Genomic DNA, 23,375 nt, shown 5'->3' on the forward strand with positions numbered 1-23,375 from the left:
GCAAATTCACAGTGCAGGTAACGCAGCTGGCTTGCTCGGCCTTGCCCGAGTGTTTGGTGTGCGCAGGTTTAGAGGAAACAGCGAAACACGTGTTGCTCGTGTACCCACGTTTTCGCGCAATGCGTGACCGCATGCTTGCCACATGTGGTCTGGACACTACCCCGGACAACGTAGTTCGAAGGATGTGTAAATATGAAGTTGGCTGGAACGCCGTTTTATCGGCTATCGTCCAAATCGTCTCGGAGCTACACAGAAGGTGGCGCGTGGACTCAATGATGGCTAGTTCAGGCGCAAACAAGAGGTGGTCCAAGGGTTCGGAGTCGGCTTCATGGGTCATACCGGTGGTCATGCCCTGTGGTCGGACTCGATCCTTTTATCGAACAAGTGGCCGCGCGAAGATTAACATGGTATCGTCGCTTTCGCGGCGTCGGTCAACCGGGCAGGTTCCGAGCCCGAGGACGGAAAGGGGTCCTCGTCAGGGCTGGGGTAGACGTAGGCACCGCGTCGGCAAGTCCCTTTGTGTGTTGGCGAACAGACCCTATCGCAGAGAGGTCAATTTGGGGTACATGCGGCATCATCATTCTTGATACCAGTCGTGCAGAAGTCTACCCTTCCCACCTTCCGAGCACATAGGGCGTGGTAAGGCCACCTGGAAAGCCGGCAATGCGCTGGCACGATACCATGGTGTTCTTCTAAAAAAGCGAGTCACGATGTTCGATGCGGCAAGGACACGCAGCTTCAATCTTCAGTGCCCATAAGCGCTGCATGAAAAGTTCGGTGACAACAATTGTTGGTTCCACCAGGCCAAGTGGATCGAAAATATATGCGATATACGACCCAATCTCTTCGTTAGTACGGCTGCCGGCAGTGGCAGTTGGACTTTGAATATCATCATGTCGGACTTTGGTTCCCAAATTAGTGGAAACGAGACTGGGTGTCTTGGAGATCGTGATATGGTGCAATTGCCAAATCATCGGCAGGAGTTTGACGCCCACTTCTTCAACGGAAATCCCGCTGATGCTAACATGGCGAATGTTTCTTGGCGGACTTGGATTGCGGATTCCACATCATCAGATCCAGAGAGGAAATCATCCACGTAGAAATCCTTCCGAACCTTCGATGCTGCAGCTGGGTAGTCTTCAGAAGTGTCTTGTGCAATTTGTTGGAGAGTGTGGGTTACCAAGAAGGGCGCGGATGCGAAACCATACGTCACAGTTTGCAGCTCGTAAGCTGGGTGGTGCGGATAGAATCGATTTGGTTGTCAAACTGAAGCCAAAATTTTCTATTGTGCCGGAGCCAAACATTGAAGATTGTGTTTATGTTCGTTTCTGATCTAATATTGAGAAGTATTGTTATTTTTTGGGAAAAAATAAAAATAAACTTTGTTTGAGTTTTGTATTCTTTGTAACAAATATTCTCACATTATATTTCGAGTGGAAAATTAGTGGGAATGCAACTAAAAAGCACTCGTTACGAAATTTCACGAGATTCAGCAGCTGATTGGAGCATGAATGTATGTAAACAATCGTAAAGTCATGTAGAGTCTAGCGCATTTGTGCGCTTTCATGCAGCGTGGAAAAAGAAATTCGAAGAGCGGGAAATGTTTGACAGCCAAGTAACTGCAAAATAATTTTGTTTATGGGAGTGATTTCAAAATATCCCTCTGCTCGCTTGAGCGCAGAAAAGCGGCTCTATCCGCAGTACCCAGCTCGTAAGTAGCGATCGACTGACTTGGATGAGGACGCCAAAGCATGAGCTGATATCGACGGAACCGAGGATGCATCAGTATTTGTTGATACATCTTTTAAACATCGGCGACGAGTGCAATCTGGTGGCTACGGAAACGTTGGTGGATCGACAATAGATCTTCCTGAACAACACATCCAACCAACTGCATGTCGTTCACAGAGAACCCAGATGAAGCATAAAAGACCACTCGAATTTTGGTGGTGGTGCTGGATTCTTTCAACACCGGATGGTGCGGAGTCTCACCATGTGGTCTAGTCTTTCGTAATCTTCCATGATGCGACAGTAGGTCTCATTGGTGGCTGGATCTCGCTCAAGTCGTTTTTCAAGGATCAGGAAACGGCGTTCGGTGATTGATCGAGACTGAGAGTGACGAGTTGATCGTAGGTGAGGTAAGGTAAGGAAATGACGTAACGACCCGACGATTTGTGAGTGAAGGTAGTGGAAAACAATTTTTCACAAATATTTTCTTTAGTGGTAAACTTGGAACACTGTTCAACAGTCTCGAGATCCCAGAACCTTTGTAGGGCTTGTTCCAGATTGCGGTCTACTGTAGTAAGATTGCAAGTCTTAGGCATTCCGGGTTTGGATGGGTACCTTCCCGGAAACAGTCCATTCGAAGACAGGCTCGCCTTCGCCAAGGGATATTTTTCTGCCGGTGTGCAGCTCGTGATAGATTTCTCCTCCAACAACCAGATCAATATCAGCGGGAACGTGGAATTTTGGATCGGCTAATGGAACTGGTAAATTTGCATGTGGAGGTTTCGACCGGAGTGGTTTGCAAACAGGAGGGAACTTTGACTTGATTGTAGCAGTCAATTTGCGTTTGATCTGCTTGGAGGATTCGCCGATTCCAAACACGGCAAGGTCTGCCTTCGCACGACGGAGGTTGAGTGCATTGGCCAATTTCTTGGTAATGAAGCTACACATCGATCCTGAATCGAGTAGCGCACGAGCGGAGTACTCCATGCCGTTCCGGTCTACAACAAGAAGAGTAACCGTTTCCAGCAGGACGGTGGATTGGTATGATTATACCGACATACTAACTTGGGGTTTGGATTCGCTGATCCGGGGACTACGTCGATGTGCAACATGGCTCGATTCGGTTGCTGGGTCGGTTGACCAGGTACAGCAACAGGAGTGGAGGAAAATTGCGCGGTGTAGGAGAGTGTAGTGTTTTTGATGGCACCTTCGGCAGTCGCACTTGGATGTACAATTTCTGCCTCGCTGTCCAGTGCGGAAGAAATTCCAGCATAAGTGCTTCTGGGATACCAGCTCTCAGCGCTGGCGAACGGACATCTTGGAGAATGCTGGACATTGGAACAGGAAGTGACTTTCTGGACAAGCTATACAGCTCGGAGCGTAGGATTTGGATTCGGTCGTGGCGGAATTGGATACCATTTTGATGAACTTCTTCGGAACCTGTGTGTAACCGGCCACCTTGACTTGGCCGGGCTGATTGGAGCACAGGTGCAGATCGAATACAACGGACTTTAACATTTGGACCCGCTGATATAAGAAATCGACCAACTCCGGGTAGGATACATTGTCAAAGCCGCTGTCTTCTTCTTTGAGGCCCGGAGGGTACTGGATCCAGCTTGTAGCTCAGTAGATGAAATCCTGACGAAACGTGCTGTTGGTTAGCTATCATTGAGAAGTTCAGCGTGGTATGGCTTGAATCGGTTGACCGCTTTATCAAGAGGAATCCTTTGACCTTGCAGAATCTCGTCTCGAATCAGCTCATCAACCTCGAAAGAATCAAACTTCTCAATTTCCGCCTGAATCTCTTAGAACTCCATGTAGACACGGTCCAAGGACTCAAGACGGATTGGAATCTGGTAGACGTCCTGCCCATCGTTGTACTTTTTGATTCCTCGGATAAATGCACCACCATCAATGTCTTGCCCTTCATTATGTACTCGGCCAGCTTCTTCTCCTGTTTCGACATTTTTGTCGCAGTCACTTCACTACTTCACTACCACCACAGATCGACGTAGCGAAGACGGAGTATGGAAGAACGGTAAGTAAATCGGTAACAGACTCCTTTCCGGTACATTGTACCGTCTTCTACGCGACGCGGATTCGGAAACTGACACAAATCGCACGAGTAACTCCTTCCCATCGCGGGCGTACCATTCACGCGTCGACTAAATGCACACGCTAAAAATGAACTACTCAAAATTGAGTCGAATCCGACTCATTTTCATTAAAAAGGGGACAACTCAAAATTTTAGTAAAAGATACTACTTCAATAAAATGATGATTGCACTTAAACTAGGAGTCTGTTTGTCGTAAAATGCACTTAGATAGATAGATAAACTTGATTCGCATCTGTCGTGTTAAAAATTTATGGAAGGCCAAGCTTAACTTTCGCGAAATCATCATTTTATTGAAGTAGGGGAACTGTTCCGATCCCCATCTCACTGTACATATATCCATCTCATCGCTAAACAAAGAAATACGGCACCAAATTCGTCGCTTCTTTTTGTCAACATGCGTGCTCACTGCTGAAAAAAATCGCAAAAATAATAAACAAAACAAATTCCTTTCCATTGCTTTGTTTTTGATGGGATGGAAATAGGAGCTATGAGATGAAGTGGCGAACCGTTCCCCTAGTATCTTTTACTCAAATTTTGAGTTGTCCCGTTTTTAATGAAAATGAGTCGGATTCGACTCAATTTTGAGTAGTTCATTTTTAGCGTGCATGCAAATGAAAAAAACTCAACTTATCAATTTTCAATTTATTCTGATCAGATAATTACTATCAATCAACTTTATCCGATCTTCGCAATCTGACACACCGTTGCTTCGCCAGAGCAAACGGGTCGAAAATTTATTGTAGAGCCTATTGTACACTTTGCGCGTTTTGCAGATGGCACCGGATAATAATATGGCTTGCTTGGCCTCCAATCAATGTATAAACCATTGACTATAATCGCTACCGGTCAACAAAGGATAGTGCCAGCGCGCGGAAGAAAACGAAATGGTGTACTCACCGTACCTGCCCTTCTGGTCGGGGGGACCTTCGATCCGGTTCGAAGGACCAAATGATGGGGCTTACCCGTTCCTTTTCGAAGGATTTTCCACCGTCTAGGAGCAGACGGCCCAGAATTCTGACTATATTGTCTTTCAGAAAGGTACCTAGAATGCAAATTGCAATAGTGTGTGCAACTAGTTACAAAAAGATAATATTTTTCACCACTCGTAGTTCAATAGGCTGAGCGACCTAGCCAAATGCACCTCTATGGCTAGTTTCAGCATCAACGTAAACAAGATAAAATCACTTGTCATAAGACGAGTATGTTCAGTCCCATTTAATTCCACCACCTGATTGTACCTTGACAGATACGTATTTCGACCTCAACAAGGTCGTCTTCATTGTCTCATACTTGACTCGTGTCTGACCCGTGTCTGCTTCCGGGCCTTTTCTTTTCTTTTGTGTTTTCAGGACTGGCCCCGAACTCCCTTCTGCTCCTCAGTGACATCGGAAAGCCTTGCTAAGGACCAGAGAGAAGCTTATCAGGCCAGCCCATTCGGACGTGTGGCCACCGTTGTCACAAGCCACCATCGCACCAATCAAACAGCAGGCCAGGCCTCTTCGACACGTGGATACGTCGTCACCAGCCGCCATCGCGCCTCGTCCGCATTGAAGGTACCTTTATCTCGATCGTTTTGTAGTTCACCTTGGTCAATAGAACCGGTTGACTGACTTCTCCGCAAGGTTTTCCGCGTAATTGCCTTTCCCTCAAGTAAGTGAAAGGTGTTGTAGTGTGTAGTGTAGTTTACATTAACGACCCTGTGCTCGACAAGTTCCTACTTACAATTCCATCCGAGCAATTAAGAAAAACGAAGAGGAAATATGCAACCTAGCGCTGGACTGGAATCTGACAGGACGTCACAGCAGAGGCAGGCCTAAGGACTCGTAGCGACGTAGCCTCAACAAAGAAGTCGACAGGAATCTGACATGGGCCCAGATACAGGTAAAGCAAATAGCCGCCCAGGATGGAGATCTTTAGGTTAGTCCAAGGCAGGCTCAGTGCGCATGTAAACATTAACTTTGAATGTAAACATGTGACGTCATTACTATCTTCGCACAGCATGCTTACTTTTGTACTCAACGATGTGGCGATAAAAAGTGCGTCACTCTTGTAGTGTCATTTTTCCTGCGAGCCTGCTTTCTTTTCCGTATACCGTGAGTTGGCCCTATGTATTGCTATGAGTGTAGAAAGATTTTAGAGGAGAAATGCGCAGTGTGGGCTTGGTTTTTTCTTGTAGTGCAGATTTATTCGACCGTCTGTTCATTGAGAAGGTTTGAAGTACTGGTATTCAGATCTGTTTTTATAAAATTCTTCTCTCTAAACTATGCCGAAGGCCAAAAAACTATTGCTCCCGAAACAAACCGAACCGTCCGACAAACCAATAGAGAAAGATAGCAAATTGATCGGTTAACTAAATCACGTTTAGCTATCTAAAACACGTTGGAGTCGAAAGTGATGAACTTTGTAAATAACTTAAAAATCACTCTAATAAACTTTAAAAAAAAAGGTTGGAGTCGAACAGATGTTTAGGCTAATCTCGATTTTATTCGATCTAGTAATAGCTTTCTTTAATAGCCAGAGCTGATTCAACGCACAATTTGAACTTCTCCGTAAAAAGCAAAGTAGACGTTAGGCTGTTTATTGTTATGTTTCTCACTGAGAGGAGCTTACTATGATGCAGAATGAAGCCTAGCTTCGATGATTAGTATAGATAGTAGAATCTATAGATGAGCGAAAGCATGGCTGAGTCGTTTTTTTTTGCCCGTGCACACGTGCATATGACGTCACAGCCCTTAACGTTTCCATTGAAATCGTGACGTCATGCTCGTTTGGAGACACGTTTGACAGTTCGTTTGGAGACAGAGGATTTATCTTCGCTCATCTATATATTCCACTATCTATAATGATTAGCATTTCGAGTGGCCTGTGCAGTACATAAGAGGCTACTCCATTAGGCTTTCTGCGAGCGTGTACGCACACGCACATTTCACTCACACTTTTACTCAGTTTGTTTGCGTGCGTTCGTGTTGGTGGGAAATGTCGGCGAGACCCTAATTCGACTCGGTCCATGGCTACTAGGGCGGTTCAAAAAATAGATTTTGCTCCGCCGTACCTAACTGTATATCTACAAAACGCTCATTAGACCGGTAGTCCTCTACGCACACTAGACCTGGACGATGCTCGTGGAGGACCAACGCGCACTTGGAGTTTTCGAAAGGAGAGTGCTGCACACCATCTATGGTGGGGTGTAGATGGCGGACGGTACAAGGAGGAGGCGAAAATCGGACGACAGCGGTGGGCCGGGCACGTAGCCAGAATGTAGGATAGTAACCCGGTGAAAATGGTTCTCGACACAACGGACACAAAAAGGCGAGGTGCGCAGCGGGCAAGGTGGATCGATCAGGTGGAAGATGACTTGCGGACCATCCATAGACTGCTTGGTTGGCAACGAGTAGTCATTAGGGTGGTTCAAAAAATCGATTTTGCTCCACAGTGCTCATTTGATTCTTTACCATGTTCTGAGTGTCCTCTGAAAATTTGATCTCATTTGGATTAAAACTGATTTAGCACAAGCCGTTTCAAGTTTGCATGCAAATTAGTAAGGGGAAATTTATTTTTCCATTATACTGTTAATGACGCTTCCTCATTAAGCCCTGGTTGAAAGAAAACCTACATAGCTAAAAGTAATACTCAATAGCTTTCACCCAACGAAAATCGCATGTTGATTAATCACCCCAATAATTAGTAATCGATTTCTCCGACTTAGCTTCCCTCTTCAGTCTGATGAAGGCTTCCTCCATATTCTCAAAGTTACGTGCCATAATATCAATGTCGTTGGAGAAGCCAAATAGCTGTACGGACTTGATGAAAATCGTACTACTCGTGTCAATCTCTGCTTTTCGTATTACCCCTTCCAAATCTATGTTGAATAGCAGGCACCTTGCCGTAGCCCCTTTGTATATTTCAAAGGGACTCGAGAATGCCCCTGAAACTCGAACTACGCACAACACCCGATCCATCAGCGCCTTGATCAACCGTGTCAGTTTATCCGCATTAGCTGCCATAACTGGTCTCGGTCGATTGTATCATATGCGGCTTTGAAGTCAATGAATAGCTGATGTGTGGGCACGTTGTATTCGCGACATTTCTGCAATACCTGGCGAATGATGACCATGGTGGAGCGTTCGCCCATGAAACCCGCCTGGTACTGCTCCACGTACTCCTTTTGCAATTGGTGCTAGTCGACGGCATACAATTTGGGCGAGTACCTTGTAGGCGGCGTTCAGCAATGTTATTGGGCGGTAGTTACTACAATCCAGCTTATCGCCTTTTTTGTAGATGGGACACACGTCACATTTCATCCACTACTGCGGCAAAACCTACTACTCACAAATCTTAGTAATGACCCAGTCTAGTGCTCTAGCCAGTGCCTTACCACCGTGTTTAAATAGCTCTCCTGGTAGTTGGTCAACCACAGGGGGTTTCTTGTTCTTCAGCCGGCCAATCTCCTCCTGGATTTCCTGGTGATCCGGAGCCGGTAAGCGTATGTCCTACGTGTAGATGATAGCAAGATGTTCTCTAAGGTTCGTCACCATACCGTCATCTTCGTCTGTCACATCACTGTTCAGGTGTTTTTCGTAGTGCTTCCGCCACCTTTGGATCACTTCACGCTCATTCGTAAGAAGGTTCCTGTTTATGTCGTTACACATATCAGGATGTGGCATGTGGCCCTTACGTGAACGGTTCAACTTCTCATATAACTTTCGTGTGTCATTAGCGCGGTACAGTTGCTCCATCTTTCCACGGTTCCGATCTTCCTGCTGGCGCTTTTTCCTCCCGAAAATCGAGTTTGTCTGTTCCACGCCCGTTTATATCTTGCCTCGTACGTCCTCATGCGGTATTGCAGCAATCTCGGCCATCCTGCATTCTTCTCTTACACTAACTGCTCACATTCGCCGTCATACCAGTCGTTTCTCTGATCCGAGGGCACCATGCTTATTGCAGCAGATGCGGTGTTACCAATGGCGGATCGAATATCTCTCCAACCATCTTAAGACAAGCTGCGCCACTTCCAGCTGCTGTGCGCGGCCTTGGGCTAGTCTACCGTATTGTAGCCACCCAATGTTAAGCCGCGGCGTTCAACTACGACGCGTGTTGTACACCGTCGAGAGTTTTGAGCGCAAGCATACTGCAGCAAGGTAGTGGTCAGATTCAATATTCGCACTGCGATATGTGATGTCGGAGAAAAAATTACTGTCAACCAGAACATGGTCGATTTGAATTTCCGTTTCTTAGTTATGTGATCTCCATGTGGCCTTGTGGATATTTTTGCGGGAACAGAAGGTGCTTCGGACTACCACTCCGCGAAAGGCTGCAAAGTTTATGCATCGTTGGCCATTATCATTCGATACGGTGTGCAGACTATCCAGTACGATGACTGGTCTGTACATTTCCTCCCTACCAGTGCGTTCATGTCGCCGTGACGATTTTGACGTCCTTCGAACTTCGCAGTTAACAAGCTGTGAAAATAAGAAGATAATTTAAATAAAATTCTTTTGATAATTTTTCCTTTGGACTATGAGTAGGAACCAATATTTTTTTGCTAGAAATATTTATTACCTATTCAATCACAAGGATATTAGAACAGAATAGAATGTAGAAGATGTATTGAGTGGTAAGCTTTACTGTGTGTATGTCATCCTCTACCCCTCCCCAGCTGGGGACGTTGGTCAAGTAGTACTACGAATAATTTGATCATATCTCATGCTCCGTAATGGTGCCCTTTTAGTTACGAAGACTAGTACACTGGATTTTGTTTTTACACGATTTACATTTTCTCAATTTTTCACTCATCCTAAATGTTTAACGTATATTAATTATCATGTGATTTTTCTTTGATTTATTCTGAATTTTTTGAAACATGTTGCGAAGAGTTTGGTGGCAAATTGAAGTCACACAATCAAAAATACGAGCGAAAAAAAAAATCGTGTAAAAACAAAATCCTGTGTACTACAAAAAGGACTCACTCTTGAAGCAAAGCAATGTGTCTTCAGGAAGATGTACTAGTTGTTCATAACAGGTACAGCAAAACTTCACATGGACGCCCTTATTCGTACTAACTACTCAGGGAGTAGAAGGTCGAGAAGAGCCACCGTTGCTAACTAAAGCGTGAACCGGATACCTGGGACTCCCACAATATCCGCAGCAATAGCAGCAAACGATGCCCTGTGCGTATTTAGTTACACTTTTTATGAATTGATACAATGATTAAGAAATGAAATGAGGAGAGGTAAAGAACTGGAACGTGCTCACCAATTCTGGGCGACCACTATTAAATAGGCACCAATCTGGATCAGGAAACACCAGGGATGTCATCAGAATGTTTCCAGAGCTTCTCATACTCTCTTGGTTTCGCTTCCATTGGAACTATGAATGCTCAACTGTCACCAATAAAGCGTTCCAAGCTGTTGTAGCTTCGATAGTTGTTAGTTTCATGGCTGCTGTTGTCACTGCGGTGGCACTTTCGTTTACCAGTTGTGGGAATGAAGTGTGTTGAGATTGGCGATCCAGCGTTTTCACATGAAGATCACCTGCAGGAAAACGACACGCTTCACACTTTCATACCAAAACATCTCTTAGCTTTTGATTTTGACAGCCTTTTCAAATGGTGGAGGAACATCCAATTCTGGCGGAAACCTTGAATTCGACCTCAACATCGGTCAAATTTACGCGGTAAAATGGTACGTTTCGCACCCACTGAAATTCGTCGGCTTCAAAACAGAAAAACGCCACTTTACATTAATACCCGAAAAGTTGAAAAATTTGACATTAAAATACGGAGGAAAATTTATTCGCGTCATGCCATACGCGTAGCACACTACGATCCTCATATTGAGTGGTAAGCTTTACTGTACGTAAAATGATTTCGGATATTAACAAAAACAATATTATATCATAACAGTAATAGAAAAATACTCACTTGTTTATTTACTCTAATAATTATCATTTAGATTTAGATTTGTTAAAAGACACGCAAATATTTACAATAGGGAGTCACTCATTGTTGATTCTATCTGCAATCTTCATTCGAAAACGAATTATCATCTTTAACGTTGGGAAGCTAAAAAATCTCGCTTGTCGTTCTTATTCTAGAAAAGAATATCTGAGATTCTAAACCCATCCTTAACAAGATGGTAATGTGCTTATTGTTACAAGTATATATGTAACAATCATGGTTACTTTGCAGTACGGTGATGATTTTATTTTCTGTATGTTATATTTATTACTTGATTTAAATCGGTGCTGAGTTTTCACTTGGCATTAAGTCAAATACAGCTAATGGAATGGTTTATTTGTATTGTTTTCTCTAAATTTTTGTATATTCTCCACGGATGCTTTGCTCCGCCCAATATTTTCTGGTCTTCTGTTTGTCAGCTCACACTCACTCTTAACTGTAATCAGCGGGGCGTCGTCCGATTCCGAGTTGTACCAAATGTATCAATATCAACAATAATAACAACAAACACGAATGCTTTTCACCCGACCGAGTTTGTCACGCGATTATCATGTGACATTGGCAAAATGCAGACGTGAAAATCAAATCGAATTGGGCACCACCCTGCGCCACATTTGCAGATAAAAAAAATCGTACATTTTATCGACACAACTCAAAGCTCCACGTGAATCACTCACCGCACACAAGTCGGGAGATTCACCGGGAAGAATACGTTCAGCTCAATTAAGCTCGCCAGAATCAGAAATACCGCGTACATAATGAGGCACGCATACCCAACTCTTCGATCTAATCGGAATTTATTCAACCAGAAAGCAATGTACAGCATCAATAGCGTTGACAACAGAGAAATGGCCGAGTATTCCAATCCAGCAGAGTTGATCCCCACCCAATGGTGACCTTTTTCGATGGGTGAGAAGGCTGCCTTTATAAACCACGGTAAGCCCAGACAAAGCAGTATATCAAAGGTGTTAGATCCAATCGAGTTGCTGATCCCCATAGATCCGTAGCCTAAAATTAAGTTGAGCAGATTGATAAATTGCCTTGACACGATAACTTTTTGATAATACCTTGTTTTGCAACGATTACGCTTGATACGGCTTCTGGTACGCTAGTGCCAGCGGCCAAGAAAGTGATTCCCATGACCGAATCGGGTATTTTGAGCGTGTCACCTGGAAAATACAAACGGAAAAAATGATTAGTCAAAATTTTATTTTTAGAAATTAAATTTTTACTGCGCATGATTAATCAAGGATGTGGATCATGCCGCAATATCCGATAAGTATTTTTTACTATATTTTGACGCGGCCTTCGGTATCAGGAAGCATTTGATATCAGTTATCACTCAAGCTTATGAGCAAAATTTGTAATATGACGTATGCAGTATAATGTATCTTATTGTGTGGAGCAATCAAAATTTAATGGTATGAATATTGAATCCTGAGATTGAATCGGGGTAATCGAGGAATTATTATCCGGTTGGATGCAAGCCATAGTGAGCCACAAAAATATACAATTACCGGTAAAGAGGCATTTAGAAAGCTTCTTCTATACTCATTCTAATTTAACATTTGCTAGGTTCAATGCATAAGTGTATATGACTCCTTTTTGGGATGCTCAGAAATCTTTGAAAGCCCAGTAGAAAGCGGTATCTCATTAAAATAGACGAATCCAAGGGGCTAGGGTAGGTTGGTCATGTTTAGTAAAATAAGTGAAACACATCAAATATATCAGTGGAAAATGTTTATAAGTGGGAAAAAATAGTGTCATTACTTTTCCGCCTTTTTAAAAAAAATAGTTTTTTCCTCCATCAGCGTACGCTTACGCTTTATATAATTTTTCTTCCTTCGATACTGCTTTCATTGCGGAATAATTCGGATATAATAGTCTACGGATATAAAATAATAATAAATTATTTTTCAGCATTTGTGTATGTGCTATGCTGTGCATCGAATCGAGTTATTTTGCTATGATTTGCTGTGTAGAATAGAATGCAGAATATAATATAACATTGGAAGTGAAAGCTGTGTTCTTGTCCCATCAACGGTTCCATCCGGATCCATCCAAATTCCAAGTTAATTTAGTGATCTGTAAAGGAGATCTATCCACATCTGGCGACGAGGAAACGGAAACAATCTGCCTTGTTCCAAGGTGCGTATTAAAACAAATCTCCACAGTCCACGTGTCGCTTTATATTTTTTTTCAAATTGTAAAGCACTACTGAAACTGGCACGAGGCAAAAGCCGCTGCGTCACGCAGAAAAAGCATTTTCCGCTACCGCAGAGCAGAGGGTCAGGCATTGAGCCTTATCAATAAACCAAGGCGAGAAGCCACTGTCTTTGGCTCGTGCATCATAAAATTTATTTGAAAATCACATTAGAATGGTCAAAAAGCACTTTAGGGGAATAGATTGCATGTTTTCTATCATTTTGCATGTTTTTGCATTAATAATACGCATTGCCACCACGGACTGATTTTACGGCGACGACTCTTTAGTAGATAGAATTCCGAAAAGTGATAACAAGATCTGTTAGAGCGACTTCAATGCGACGTGGGTCTCCCGTGACGGCTTTATAGAAAATCAAATCGACCACATCTGCATCAGCCGAAAATGGAAACGGATCCTTCTTGATGTACGGAATAAACGTAGTGCCGATATCGCATCTGATCATCACCTCCTCATCGGCGAAATATACCTACGCATTGAGCGGATTCATCGGCAGGAGGAAAACGGTTCAACACACGCTGACTGGAAGATGCCACGGTGAAACGGTCCTTCGTTAAATAACTGGAGACGCGTGCTGCAGCTGCAGATATTCTGGAAGGTGGCAGCGTGGAATACCAATGGACCGCCATAAAGAATGCCTTCATCGCCATCAGCGAAAACAATCTGGGCGAACTGCGCACTCAGAGAAAACAATGGATCGCTGATGAGACCAGGAGGAAGATAGAGGAGCGAAGAGAAACCAAGTCGCGATAGAGCGATCAAAAACCAGAGGAGCCAAAGTCTTAGCCCGCCAACGATACTCTCGGTTCTTGATAAGAAAGTAAAACGCTCATGTCGACGGGACAAGCGATCGTGGGCAGACTCTTTGGCCGACGAAGGAGAGAAAGCCGCAGCAACCGGGGATATTCGCCTCCTCTACGATATCTCACGACACTTAAGCGGAGCGAAGATGAATGCAACGATGCCTGTGAAAGACGCGAATGATCAGTTATTGAACGACTCAACTGACCAGCTGAAACGCTGGTTCGAGCACTTCGAACAACTTTTTCAAGTGCCAGCCAGGCCACCACCACCTCAGCATGATCTGCCTAGGATCCGACGTATAACACGCGTCAATACCGAAGCTCTATCATTTCTAGAAAATCAAACAGCCATCCAAAGCATGAAATCGAATAAAGCCCCAATGGTCGATCGCATATTAGCCGAGATGCTCAAAGCTGACCCCATGACATCCGCTCAGCTACTCCATCGTTTATTTAGTAATATCTGGGACACCGCAACTTTCCCGATTGACTATGAAAAAGCTTTCGACTGTCTCAATCACGAGAATATGTGGGGCGCCCTGAGACGCAAGGGGGTTCCTAAGAAAATCATCGGCCTCATCGAGGCACAGCACGAGGCCGTATCGTGTAGAGTGCTGTTATGCAAGGATGTATTCTATCACCGTTACTGTTCCTCATCGTAATCGACGAGATTCTGGTAGGTGCGATTGACCGTGAACCAAACCGCGGTCTGCTGTGGCAGCCTATAAGCATGGAGCACCGCATGACCTGACGGGGACGGACTAAATGTTCGAATTCGAATTGCAATTCAATGGCTATTTCAACCAACCGATCTTGATGGGAGTGACACAGTTCGTCGCTAGCTGGTTGCAGTTGGTTGCAGAAAATTCTACACATACTACTAATCGGTTCATTTTGGCCATAATTTGTACGGGACATAGGAAGACGAATAAAATTGTGGGAACGAAGATCACGACGACGAATATCAATATCTATAAGGCGGACTAAACAACAACAGTCAATGTTTGAGAGCAGGAGGTCAGATATAAATGAAGCTTTAGCAACATCACGTTGTAAATACAGCGGTTCAAGTCCAATGAGTTGACAACGATCCTCATATCTTGGGAGGTTTTGAGGATCGTTCCAAGACAAGAGACGAAGCACAAAACGCACAAATTTGCAAATTTGCGTTAGAATATAATATAATATATAAGGCCGTTACAAATGTTTAATAAACTTTTTGTCCTACTGGTCTCCAAAAGGTCAAGGGGGGGGATAATAAAAATAAATTTGAAAATGAAAAAAAAACAAAAAACTCCTCGGATTTGTTAAAGAATGTTTTAAAAATCTTCAAAATTATCCGAATTTTATTTTGTAGCCCCCTCAAAATATTATTTTTTGCTGAAAAACTCCGAGGGGGGGGGGTCTCAGAAATAGTTTTTAAATATTTGTATCGGCCTAATAAATAGAATACAATATAATATCTAATAAAATACTTGATCTTTGAACAAAATATTAATTTTTGTGATATTTATTTTCCACTAATCAAAGTATGAATAGTAAATAAGTTTCATTATTAGAAAAGGCTAGAATAAAACTATTTTGTTTCTTGTAAAACAAAGATCCTACAAGTCTCCCGTGATAAACAATATACCGATCCCTTCCCAATTAATTAAATTGTTTACAATCAGATCTTGAATTTCGGTACAAAAATATGTAATCCATTTTATGATAATTGTAAAACTAGCGCATGTTTCCCTTCAAAAACTTATAAATCCCTTAACGGCTGTCATGTTTTGTATCAATTGGATTTTTCGGCGGTGTGGATAAATTAAAACGTATTATCCAGCGAAAAGGCGGTTTTACAAAATGCAAATACTAGTCTGATGAAACAGTCACTAACATAATTGTTTTCTATTGATCAATTTAAAATAATAGAATGAAATAAAATATATGGCTCACTGAATAGCAAATTAAGATACGTCTCAAAATAAACAATATGAAAATTTTCACCTTGTAAACAATGAATCCTTGGTAACAAGAAATTTACTATAAGAGCTGCTCGAAGAGTTGTACCACAGTTCTCGTACACATTAAATGTCTAAATTTAATTACCATAGGTGATTTATAGCTAGCGTAAAAAGCTGGATACTGATCACGGGCATCGACATTGGACGATTCTTGGTTTATTGATAGGATTAGGCGTTTATGGGCTGACAGTCGAACTATTCTGTTTCCTAAGTAAAAAGGGTGACATATTTTTGAAATGGCAAACAGGCTGATGGTTCAACTGCCTCCGTATCGGTAAACAATCTGGCATGCCTTCGGTAACGCTCAACACTTGTCACCTATACCGGTAGGTAGTAGGTTCAGATGCACCATTCCTGATTTACGCCGATCCGGCTCTGAACACGCTGTTATAAGGCTCCGGAGTCACCCCTTACATGGACCTCACCAAGGACCTCACTGTTTACAAAGGCACCCATGCGATCACAAGAGGCGACTTTCTACAACAAGTAGAGATGACGGCCCGGTGAGGGAACCCTTTTAACAATTTTACAAATTCTACGAAGGAGTAGGCGGAGCGAATGTTTTCGCAAAGAGTGGGAAGCTGCATCGATCTCCAGTGATGTCGCAGGCAGCAGTAGCGAGTACCAGCAGTATGGCCAAGACTGCTGAGAACCAGGCAGGCCAACAGGAGCTAGGATCCGAGAATAGGGTGTCCACCCCAAAATCGGAAAGTAGTGCTACTCAGGAGGAGCTACAACTTGGGATGTGCAACCTGATGGAGGTGCAGAAGCGAGTCAACGAGCTTTATGACTTCGTAAATGACAAGCACAATGTTTACACTAAGATCAAGCTTCTAGTGACGAGCATCAAGTCCGCCGTTAATGCTGCCGAGCACGAACAGAACGCGTGATTGGCAAACCGTGGCAAGTCAGCGGGAGAAGAAAAAGAAGCAGTTGGAGAACGTGGAAAAGAAGAAGCAGTAAAAGAAGAAAGAAAAACATCGCTCTTCCCGTGATCAAGGGGGACGCCTTGATAGTCGAAGTGAGCGATAAGACGACATACGCAGCGATCTTACGGAAAATAAGAGAGGGCCCGGTGCTCAGGGACTTGGGTGAAAAAGTGGTGAGAACTAGGCGTACTCAGAATGGGGAATTGCTGTTCGATCTTAAGATGGATCCCATGGTCAAGAGCTCGGCCTTCCAGGAGCTCATTGCCAATTCCTTAGGTAGTGAAGGAAACGTAAGAGCTTTAGCACAAGAGGCAGTGGTCGAGTGCAGAGACCTGGATGAGATCGCTACGGTAAACGAACAGGAGGATGTACTGACCTCACAATGCACGTTGTGCGAAGTTCAGTGATACGACTACCGGTAGACGCTGCCAACAAAATGGTGGAGGTATGCACGGTGAAAGTCCGATGGTCGGTGTGTCCGTTGAGACTCACCCCTCGAATCACCAAACATATGGAGCGATGCTTCAAATGTATGGCGTTTGAACACCAGGTGCGAAACTGTAGTGGCTCGGTCTATACAGGAAATGTGGTGGAGAAGGACACATTGCTGGGGACTGCACGAAGCAACCAAAATGCCTGCTCTGCAAACCTGAGGACGGGAACGACCATCCCAAGTAACAATTCTGTGACCTTTGGGTTTTATATGAATTTTAATAAGGTTTTATTGTAGGAATAATTAAAGCCTATTGTTTTATGGTGGTCATAAACAATGCTGATGAACAAAGTGTTGCTGTATACCTTATACGTGAATCATGCAATAAGAGGCAAAATGAGGTTAGTATATTTTACCGACATAATGTGAGTGACATGTGTTTGATAAAGATGCTTCTCATTTCCCAAATAAAAATAAATTCAAAGCGACAGGTAAAAAACTTCTAGTCATAAGAATCTCGGGTGTTGTCCAATAATACCAATAAGGGTTTGTCAAAAACAATCCGACATCTGTCAATAGTAATTATGTTCTATGAGCAGGGTTATTTGAAAATTATTGAACTGTAACTCTTATGTTAGTTTTGATTTTGATTTGGGCAATGAGACATAAATATGAGATGCTGTTAAATATATGCACTTAATTGGATTGCGGTTTTTCATGAAAAGCCGATGTGATGAAGAATCATTTAATTCCCGATGATTTCGAGTTTCCGGTTCCTAAAAAAGTTAAGGAGGAAATAATTTTTGCATTTTTACTCATTCACAAGTCCTCCTGGTTAAAGAATTTGCCCTTGTAACATACACACATATTTGATTCCCACAAATTACACCAAATACGGGGGTAATGGGTAATATTCCATATATTCGTAGGTTCACTAATTTCAAGATTTCGTAGATTTCTTATACGGATCCGCAAATCCGCCGAGAGCTTTAATTTCCACAGTTTTGGCCCAGATCGATGCCCGTAGGATGAAAAAGTGCTTCCCGCCACAGCCACTAGGCGGCATGTTATGGAACCAAAGGCCATCTGTTGTAGGGAAGTGCAATCATGACAAAGTTTTATAACAAGTTTAAAACGGTCATAAAGTAACCAAGGAGAATTATTGAGGTTATCACAAAAGCCATTGAGTTATTTATCGTCAGATTTTCTGTTTTCATAAAAAGGAATGTCGCCATGTTGAAATAATGTTCAACGTCATAGCCGTGATTGAAAAAAATACATCAATTACGATCAAATAGACTATTTATTAGTGGAATTAAATTATTTCTGAGGTTTTTTGATAGAAGCACGATTACTTTATTACAAACTATTTGAAAGTGGAATATTTTGAGCAGTTTAGATAATTATTTAATTTTCTATTTTCATGTGATTATTTGATAATTTCGAGGCGCGTTGATTCTAAGCTTCTACAAACTCAATATTTACGATAAATTTGGTTGCGAATGTCATTCTGTTGTATGAACTACTTAAATAATACTTCATTTTCAACATTAACCAATACAAGTTAAATCAGAAGCATTATTTTTCACACATCAGCTTTACATAGGAGCAAGGCAATGGAATGACAATAAATAGAATCCATAATATGAGATTGAAACAGTTTTATTGATACTATTATAATTGTCACGACAACGTCTTATAGAGTGTCAACAAATTCAATACAATGTTTTATAAGCCATTTTATGAGACAGATTCGAACAGCTGATCGAAATTTTGAGTGGAGGACTCGGTCTTTGTTTTGGTAAATTTGCATGTAAACCATCATCATTTCGTCATCATCATCATCATTTCATTTCATTTTCGCAAATGTTCCTTGTAAAATGTAAATATTAGTATTTGGTCTCCTGTCATTTGAGCTTTCTATAAAATGGCTTATTGCAGTTTTATTATTGTAGATCCAGTTGAAAACCGAACTGAGCTCTCGCGACAATCGCATTTTCTCCCATATCTAAGTGTCGCAAACTCTGCATCGCGTTTGGTGCGCAGGATGGCGCACGGCTATGGCATAGATGCGCACTACTTACTCGCGATGTAGTTGCGACATCCATAAATGGGAGAAAATGCGATTGTCGCGAGAGCTCAGTTCGGTTTTCAACTGGATCTACAATACTACTCTTAATATGGTTTTAATAACTTCTTCTAGATTGGTCCATTAGGCCGGAAGGCTATCTTAATGATGTTATGAAGAGGTTTTGGTGGAGTTATTAGTTTTATTAGCATGAAAACCTCTTATAGAGCATGACAAATCTTAAAATGTTACTTGGGATATGACGAGTGGCTTCCAATGCCCTGCTCACAAGAAGGCGATGGCGGGTCGAGATTAATGGAGATCATCCAGTTAAATCTCAATCATTGCGACACCGTAAAGCAGCTGTTGTGGCAGTCGACAACAGAAGCAGTGTGCGACGTAGCAATTATTGCTGAGCCGTACCGGATCCCTTCTGACAATGGCAAATAGGTTTCGGATACTACGGGGATTGCGGCTCTCCAAGTGATGGGCAGATTTCCTATCAAAGAGGTGGTAGACAGTTTATACGAGGGTTTGGTAATCGCTAAAATTAACCGGATCTTTGTGTGTAGATATTACGCACCCCCAAGATGGACCTTGGAGCAGTATAACCGGATGCTGGACTCACTCACATAGAAGCTGATCGACCGAAAACCGGTAATCATCGGAGGCAACTTCAACGCTTGGGCAGTGGAATGGGGAAGCAGACTGACTAACGCCAGAGGATACAGTTTGCTGAAGTTGTTGGCAAAGCTGGACGTCAGGCTTTGCAACGAAGGTACCGTTAGTACATTTCGCAGAAGAGTCCATCATCGATGTTATGTTCTGCAGTCCGTCTATGGCGAGGAGCATGAACTGAAGAGTTTGTTAAGACTATACCCATAGCGATCAACAGGCGATCCGAAACAGTGTTGTAACACGAACGCCGACGGTACGACGGGAGGTAAGGTCTAGTTGGTGAAGATGGAAGACGAAGAACTTTGATAAGGATCTTTTTATCGAAGCACTTCAAGCACAGCGACGATACTAACCTTGACGCCGACCAGCTGACGGAAACGCTAGCGATGGCTTGCGATGCGACGATGCCAAGAGACTGGAAGAGACTAGAAGAGGGATCTGAAAGATTATTTAGTTATGTATCACACTCTTGATTACACTACATCACACTCTACAACTGGTAAGACACCAACAGAGCTATGTTATGGACGAACCATAATATTCAGTCCACCAGGAACCAACTATCGAAAAAACAGATTTTTCGATCGTGGACATCAAACGTCGTGCAAACCCTCGGACATCAATGAAGGAGATTGTCATTAGAAATCTAACGCCAAAAAACAAACTATCATCTGCATTCAACAAAAACAAGAGTACGGTCACAAAACAGATAGGCATCATAGAACAAACTGCAATTTTCAAAGTAGTAGGTAGGTTCGTTTCAAAATCATGGAAGGACCACATTCCACGGCAAAGATGCCTATATGTTATGTGATACGGTTGTGAATAAATATGGCCCTAGAGCAACGGTAGAAAAAAAATGAAGGACCAATTACAGGTAGTCGCCTTATGCTTAATTTGGCCTAAGCATTCAGTTGACGCCACTTTCCCCTAATTTGAGTTTCCGTTTATCATAGAGCCCTTTGAACTAGATATCTCTAGAGTACCAACAACAGGTCAAGAACAAGAAAGATAGAGTCAATCTTTGCATCGCAAAACCCTTGTATTATTATGCCTATGTGATATATAATAATCCTTTGTAATCAGATCCATGCCAATTCCTACGAGTGAACCAGTATAAATAAGCTATCGAATGTAATAAAGAGAGTTGTTGTATCGAATCGTTACCAGAGAACAGACATCTATCAGTGTTTTATTTGTCCAGTCTACAAGTCCAAAAGGAGATTACCCACAGAAGCCTAGGTGCCTTCCAGAACCAGCAATCGTTAGTTATTTTCGTCAACATTGGTCCTTGGAGCCGGATTGCGAAGGCACCTGTTTTGTGATAGATATATGAACTGTACCCAAAGTGTGCAAAAAGCAACAGTTTTTTGTGCTAACAATTCAACCGCTATTCAGATACTCATACCTGAACACGACACACAACCATATGATCGATTGTGCTAAACCATCATTTCGATCATCAGTAGTCAGTGCGAAGCGTACGAAGCAGTACGAGCAGCAGAAGACAGCAGTGCAAGTTTGATTGTCTCGGTGTACGGACGCGTCGCTTTCGGCAAAGCATTGTTCAGACAAGTGAATACCGAAATCAAAAACGAATTCCGAAACCATTTACAATGGAAGTGATACCACAAGTGAGCAAGCTGGAAAAATCTCTACCATCGGCACTACGGCGTCATTTCCAATTAGTGCGATTATTGGACGCAGAAGTTAACCTACGGAGAACTAGTGCGAAATCAGATTTGATGCACATCGATGACCGGTGCGAAAACTTGCGACGTGCTTTCTTGGATGGCATTCGCTTGTTTCAACCGAACACTATGGTCAGACTCATCAAGATGGAGTTTCTGCGTGTTTGGTCGCAAGTATCCATCAACATTTACCGTGATTTGATGGTTGCAGAAAAAGTGGAGGATCCAGATGCCGGAAACCTTATTGAAGCAGACTGTAAACCCGTCGTTTCCAGTGCACCAGTGCAAAGTACGAATTCTATTGCGAAGAAACCACCGACAGAGAAAGTAGTGAAGTGCTCAATTTGTCCTGAATTTCACAGCCACACACAATGCATCACGTTTAAGCTAATGGAATCATGGAAGAAGCGCCATTTCATGAGGAATCATGCCCTCTGTTTTTTGTGTCTTCAGTCCGGACACAGCAAAGCCGAATGCAGAAGTGAACAAGTGTGTGTGTATTGTGGCAACCGACACGCTTCCATTATTCACGACGTTATGAAGGCGATTGGATTGGCAGCTGAAGCATCTCGACGTTTGTCATGTGTAATTTGTGGAAGCGGACATCTATTGTTCCAGTGCGACCGATTTGGTGAACTGAAACCGGTTGATCGGAAAAATCTAGTGGATCAGAACCATTTATGCGTGAACTGCCTGCACTCGGGACACACAACCAGGGAGTGTCAGCATCCCGAGAACTGTCGTCATTGTGGAGAACGACACCATTCGTTGCTGCACCTAGTATTTGGAACATCTGTACTGCGCAAGTAATGGAAGAGTTTCCAAATTATTCCTTTCAACATTATTTTGAATTTGATTAAGCCATAATCATGACCTTTCTTCATTCTGCCAAATTGAATTGTGGCAATTTTTTGTTATTATTTTCTTTGGAAATAAATTTGGAGTTTTCCTGAATCGCGACACGAACATTCATTGATGTACTACCACCAAGATCCCTGCTCACTTGCCACAAGGTTATCTACGTCCTAGACCGTATATCAAGAGCGTAGTATCCATATACTGAAAGGTCCGATCATCACGTCATCAAGTAAGAAGCTACTAGTGCTACATTTGGATCGGATTCACCACATTGTTCATCCATTTTGAATCATCATGTCTTTTATCGATTGCTCCAAACGTCTGGAGTTCCATTCGACCTCTTTTTATCAAAGTCGGGTAAAAAGAGATGGTTATGTGTGCACCAGTGAAAGCATGCAATATTCTTTCCGGGCACTCACGGGAAGAATCAGAGAAGGTTTGTCTGACAGCAATAGGCAAATCACCAACGGTCAAGTGGCTCCCATTCCAAACCAGTTGTTGGATGGGTTTTATGTTGCCTTCCGGTCACTTGGGATCCATTATGAGTGTACTAGGAAAGACATGATTGATACCAACATGGACAGAAACAAGACTTCGAAGAACTACTAGTTTAGGAGGCAGTCAGCTTCCATCAAGTATTCATTGCAGTGGCAAAATGTGGAGCAGGGAAGACACATCGTTCAGAAAATAAAGAAGAATCAATGAAAAACCAGTGAACACTACCGTTATGTTAGAAATAAGTGCTTTAAAAACAAATAGTTGAAGTAAAAACAAACACAAGTTAAATTTGTTGGAATATACATATTCCAAGGGGGGCGGTCTATGTTGACGCCACTTTCCCCTAATTTGAGTTCCATTTATTATAGAGCCCTTTGAACTAGA

The 23,375-nt window shown here is 42.7% G+C and overlaps 1 protein-coding gene across 4 annotated transcripts in view; it reads right to left on the bottom strand.

The window, feature by feature from the left end:
• Positions 1–10,752: 10,752 nt before the first annotated feature.
• Positions 10,753–23,375, bottom strand: part of LOC134219901 (sodium/potassium/calcium exchanger 5) — an 81,129-nt gene continuing 68,506 nt past the window's right edge. For all 4 annotated transcript variants that reach the window (XM_062698802.1, XM_062698801.1, XM_062698800.1 and 1 more), the window contains 2 exons: positions 11,868–11,969; positions 10,753–11,808 (listed from right to left, as the gene is read on the bottom strand). In XM_062698802.1, coding sequence (XP_062554786.1) covers positions 11,474–11,808; positions 11,868–11,969 — 437 coding nt within the window. In that variant the 3' untranslated portion in view covers positions 10,753–11,473. The remainder of the gene's footprint in view (positions 11,809–11,867; positions 11,970–23,375) is intronic.

This window comes from Armigeres subalbatus, chromosome 3, assembly GCF_024139115.2.
Source record: "Armigeres subalbatus isolate Guangzhou_Male chromosome 3, GZ_Asu_2, whole genome shotgun sequence".
NCBI lineage: Eukaryota > Metazoa > Arthropoda > Insecta > Diptera > Culicidae > Armigeres > Armigeres subalbatus.